This window comes from Rhinolophus ferrumequinum, chromosome 17 (assembly GCF_004115265.2).
Source record: "Rhinolophus ferrumequinum isolate MPI-CBG mRhiFer1 chromosome 17, mRhiFer1_v1.p, whole genome shotgun sequence".
NCBI lineage: Eukaryota > Metazoa > Chordata > Mammalia > Chiroptera > Rhinolophidae > Rhinolophus > Rhinolophus ferrumequinum.
This window is the reverse complement of record NC_046300.1, coordinates 37,987,740-37,993,359: the sequence shown is the minus strand read 5'-3', so window position 1 is coordinate 37,993,359 and position 5,620 is coordinate 37,987,740. Positions and strand designations below refer to the sequence as shown.

Sequence of the window (5,620 nt, the reverse complement as noted above, 5' to 3'; positions counted from 1 at the left end):
AGGATAGGAGGTTCTGAGAAAATACCATGTACTGGGTATGTGAAGCTTTAAATCTGGGCTATGAGGGATGAACAGATTCCTACTATGAACAGGAGTAAAAAGCATGATGAGATTAGTCTTCACGATTCTATGGCAGACAGAGGTCTCAAGACTTTCAGCACTGAAGGGTGGGGGGAGCATATTTCCAAGAATATACATAGTTCTGGGACATAGTATAGTGTCTTCACTCAGGAAGCACAACTTTCAAAATTGATAAATAAATAAAAATACACTTTTAGATAGATTATTGTAAGACCACCAAATTCAAAGAGAATAATTTTACATGCCGAAAGGAAAGACAACTACAATGAAAAGGTGTATTACACAGAAGATGTTATATGAATGGCCAATACATCTATGAAAACATGATCAACCTCATGAGTAATCAGAGAAATACAACATAAATACATGGCGAGATACCATTTTACACCATCAGACTGGAAAAGGCTTAGAAATCTAACTATACTAAGTGTTGGCAAGGATGTGATGCAAAGGGAACACTTACCCACAGATAACACACAAAAAAGTAGGACAAATCCTTAAAAAGCAGTTTGGCCTTATCTATTATTGTTAGGATGCACTACTCCCCAGCAATTCCACATCTGGATTGTTTGCCCTAAGAAAGTCAAAAATCTCTATTTTAAAGTTAAATACGTTAGTATTTAATTCCCAAATCCAACACATACCAAGCATTTAATTTTGTAAAATTTCCTTCTCTCCTCTGAGCTTCACTAATGAGGTCTGAATAAACTAATTTTTAAACACTGACTATAATACAAGTCAGATAACAAGTTAATCTTGAATGCAAAAAGTTAACCTTACGATACATTTTTGCTGTTATTAATAATTAGCACAGCCTGACCTCTAACCGAAAAACTGCAATTTCACTCGATTATTGTTAAAGTTTTATTTTTTAAAAAAATGCATTTCTAATTTCTCTCCTGAGTGAAAAAAATTTCAAGAACCATTTGGTGGACTGGGCATGGAGAGGTCGGATATGTGGTAAAGGCTTTTCATAGCCTCCGAGAAAATCTTAGAAGACATTAGACATAGGCTACTTCTAAAAGTGAGCAAGAATTTATGAGATTGTGTTTTGTCTATCCCCTCGGCCCCAAATGGTCATCCAAGGGGCATTCCCCTACACTTTCTAGAAAACTTAGCTAACTATCGCACTGTAGCAAATCTGTTGCTCTCTATGGCAGGAGGCGGGGCATATAGTGAGACATCCTGGAGGTCGCAAGTCACCTGACATCCCGTGTGGTTAATCAGCCGGTGCACAGGGTCGGCGTGAGGAGCGGAAGATACCAACCCGCGAGGCGAGCCCTGCGCCGGATGCGGCTCCCCTAGAAGTTGAACGGCTGACCTACCTCCTAGGAGGAGCCCGGGAGCTCTGACGACTCAGCGGCCTCCCGCGTTTCTACGCCTCACTCCCCCTCCCCACGACCACAGCCTGCCTCTCCTGTCATCGGGACCTGTCACTGCGTGACACTCGCGCCTGCCAGGCCCCAGGACCACCGCCCACAGCGCCATCGAAGTGATGGGCAGCCGGCTCCGCAGCCCCAGAGCCTACCCTGCGCCCGGCTGGGGACCGCGGCCTGGAGAACCCGGCCCCGCCAAGCGCCGCCGAACCGAAGAGCCCGCGGGCCCCGAGTGCAGGACGGAGCCCACCCTGCAAGAACCCGCGGAGCCCCCGGCCGTGGGCGCGCTCACCTCCGTCGTGGTCCTGGCCGCGGGCTGTGCCCTGCAGCTGCCCCTGGACGGCGTCGACCTGTTGCTGGAGCCCGAGCCAACGTCGGTCCTGCAAGTGTCTCTCGGAGAGCACACCTTCATGCTGATCCCGGAGGCCCTCTTGGGCTCCGCCGACGAACGCTCGGGAGGGCAGGGCCACGCGCCTGTCGGCCTACAACCTGGCGCTCTCCTGGGCGCTCCCAGGGAAGACGGTGCCGTCCAGCAGAGACTCTTCTGCGCATGTGTCCCAGAGATCGCCGCCCAAGAGGAGGCCTACGAAGAGGACGCGGACCCCGAGTTCCTGCCGCCTTCGATGGACCCCAGGGCCGGCTCAGTCGCTGGGTTCCGCTCCTCACCTAGAAGGGTGGCCGGCTTCTACCCGCACAGCCCCATCACGGAGCCCGCGCCTCGGGCCCCCACCCCCAGTCCAGAGAGACGCTCTCCTGGTCCCTACTTCAACCTGGACTTCCACCTTCTAGAGCCTTTTCCCAGCTCACCACTCCAACCTCTACCGCCTTCTCCAAGTCCAGGTCCCCACGCGCGCCCCCAGCGCCCTCCAGGTCCTGCGCGCAAGGCCCGGAGACGCCTGTTCCAGGAATGAACGGCCCAACAACGCCTCCCCACCTGCTTCCTGCGCAAGTGATACACCAAGATGCACTGTGAGTACTTACCACCACTGAGATGGAGGGAGCATCTTCATTTGTAGACCGTGGGCAGCTGCGGTTTGAGTGTTTTTTGGTGTTTTGTTTCTTTTGTTAGTTTTTGTTTTTAGCAAAATTCCTTGGTCAGTAGCAGGCAAGGACCTTTTTTTTTTTTTTTTAATGCAGATTCTGGTAAGGACCTTTAGCTTAGAGGGGAAATCACAAATACCCAACCATGGATTTTTAGATCCCTTGCCTCTGCTGTATGAAGCTGTTGTTTCCACCTCTGTCACCTTCAGGCAACTCCATTCTTTGAAGTTTCATCCCTACTCTTGTCTCAAACTCATCTCATTTTTTTCCTCAATTTATCTCTTTTTTTTCTCATCACCTCCCCCATGCATCTCTCCTTTCTTTCCATTCCAGGTTGTTTTTACTTCTTTTTGTAATTAGAAATTTACCTGTACATTTCCCTAATGTTCTCTGAGGTGCTTCTGATCGCCAATTTTTTTATTTTTATTTTTTTCAGCATGCACAATATTAAAGAAGAGCCTGTGAAAGAGAAGCAAAGTGAACTGTAGCTGTCAGAGGGAGAAGTTGAGGTGCTACAGCTCCAATGACAGCCTCAGCCAACCTCACTGGGAGCTCTGGAGTGAGAATGGCTGGTCATAGTTGTCCTGGGTTACGCTGAAATAGCCCAGTTCCCTCATCCATCAGTCATTGGGTATGAGAGACCAGGGAAGGGCCGTGGTGGCCCTGATCTAGGCAGCTTTCTTCAGCTGAAACCATTTCTTTTTTTTTTTTTTTTTTAAACTGGAAAGGACTTTTTTTTTTTTTTTTTTTTTTTTTTAAGATTTTATTGGGGAAGGGGAACAGGACTTTATTGGGGAACAGTGTGTACTTCCAGGCCTGTTTTCCAAGTCAAGTTGTTGTCCTTTCAATCTTAGTTGTGGAGGGTGCCGTTCAGCTTCAAGTTGTTGTCCTTTCAGTCTTAGTTGTGGAGGGCGCAGCTCAGCTCCAGGTCCAGTTGCTGTTGCGAGCTGCAGGGGGCACAGCCCACCATCCCTTGCAGGAGTCGAACCGCCAACCTTGTGGTTGAGAGGATGCGCTCCAACCAACTGAGCCATCCGGGAGGCAGCTCAGCTCAAGGTGCCGTGTTCAATCTTAGTTGCAGGGGGCGGAGCCCACCATCCCCTGCGGGACTGGAGGAATGGAACTGGCAACCTTGTGGTTGAGAGCCCACTGGCCCATGTGGGAATCGAACCGGCAGCCTTCGGAGTTAGGAGCATGGAGCTCTAACTTCCTGAGCCACCGGGCCGGCCCCTGAAACCATTTCTAAAGATGACAGTTGAAGGCTTTTTATCCATAGCACTCCTAGCAGTTGTAGAAATAACTCTCATTGAAGAAAAATGGTGAATAACACTGTCCATCACAACTTCACGATATTGGTTCTTTTTATCTTGATGTTCATCTCCATTTATTCTGATCTTTAATTATGACTAGCGTTGAAGTAATTATAATTTTCTTCGTATAGGACTTGCATATTTAGATAAGGTCTGATCACCAGTTTTCTTTTCCCCTTTCTTCCTGCTTTCCTAACACCTTTCCCTGGACCTGGTCAATGAAGATAAATGCATATTGAATAAATAAATGAATAAATGGCACACAAATGTAATGGACTGGCTTTTTTGGACATACTCCTATAGTAGTAGGCTATAAAATTAGTGAAAGCAATATTTAGTGGAAGGAGGAAGCTATGACATTGGTTTGTTACAAAAGCAGTATGTACAATGCCATATTCTCCTGCACTTTAACAATCAAATGGGTAGTTCTCAATCTCAGGCATTCTAGGCTTCACCTTCATTTCCCCTCAGAGTAATAAGAACAGCTCCTCACTAGAATGCCCTCAGCCTCACAACATGGACATTTGGTCTAATTTATTTTTGAGCATTTTTCATGCTCATGAGCCCACCACCCGGAATTCTCAGGATTTTTCTTCCCAGTGCTATTTCTGTAATGTTAGTTTCTCCATAAAGGAAATAATTTTTTACACATAATGTACTCATATCCTTTGATCTCCATTTCCTGTCCCCTCCTCCCCACCATAGCCAGAGGATCCTCATCGTATCATGAATTTGATGGGTATCCTTCTAGTCAGTATATGAGTGCTATATGTACATATGTATAGATATAAATAACATTTATATTGTTTTGTTGACAAATTTACCTAACTGGCATCATATTCTTCAGTTTACTTTTTCCCTCAACTTTATTTTTTAAATCATCACTTATAATTATACATATGGTTCATTTCTCCTAAAGATTTCACCTTCCATCATATGAATATACCACATTTTAGTCATTAATTTATCCATGGATATTTGTGTTTACAGTTTTTAGTATTACAAACAATACTATAGTAAACATCCTCATACTTGTCATCTTTTTCTCTTTTTTTTTTTAAAGGGGGAGGCAGGTGCAGCTCACAGTGGCCCCTATGGGGATCGAAACGGCAACGTTGGTGTTATTAGCACCATGCTCTAACCAACTGAGCTAACCACCCCACACACACACTTGTCATCTTATGCACCTAAGGAAGGGTTCACCTTCTATGAAGTATACCTAGAAGTTGTATTGATGGATGGCATGATATGTACATTTATAGTTTATTACATAGATATTGGCAAATTGTTCTCTAGAGTAGTTGCAACAGTTTAAAAAGCCTGTAGCAGTCTTTTACCACCACCATATCACCAAACTTTAAGTAGTTTGCAAATGGTATCTTATTTTTTAAATTTACAACTTCCTAATTACTGGTAATATAATGCAATTTTTCATGTGAATTGGGAGTAAGTTTTAAAGTAATTTCAGATATATTTTCATACATTGCAAATCTTACTGTCTTTCAACTTATCAACCATAAAATCTAATGGCTTTAACCTTTTCAATGGGGGAGAACAGGTACAACCTAGATTAAAGCAGGTAGCTTTCAGTTTTAAAGCTGGAGTTTCAAAGCTGACTCTTTTTAAGCCATTACTAGGCAAGTATCATGAAAATCAAATTTTCTCCAGGCAAAAAAATTAAATCTGACTTTCTTAAGCAATCTTTAAATATCAACAGCCATATTTGGAAGTCTGAACGTAGAGTTTTGATAGTACTCACTGTTCAGAAAGGACTGAGAAGGTCTACCTGGGCAGGAAGGGAAACAGAAAAAG

The 5,620-nt window shown here is 44.7% G+C and overlaps 1 protein-coding gene across 1 annotated transcript; it reads left to right on the top strand.

Annotated features, from left to right (window-relative positions):
* Positions 1-1,576: 1,576 nt before the first annotated feature.
* On the top strand, positions 1,577-2,368 carry LOC117037286 (proline-rich protein 23A-like). Its single transcript, XM_033133198.1, has one exon. It carries the CDS (start codon positions 1,577-1,579, stop codon positions 2,366-2,368), a length of 792 nt encoding a protein of 263 aa, XP_032989089.1.
* Positions 2,369-5,620: the final 3,252 nt, after the last annotated feature.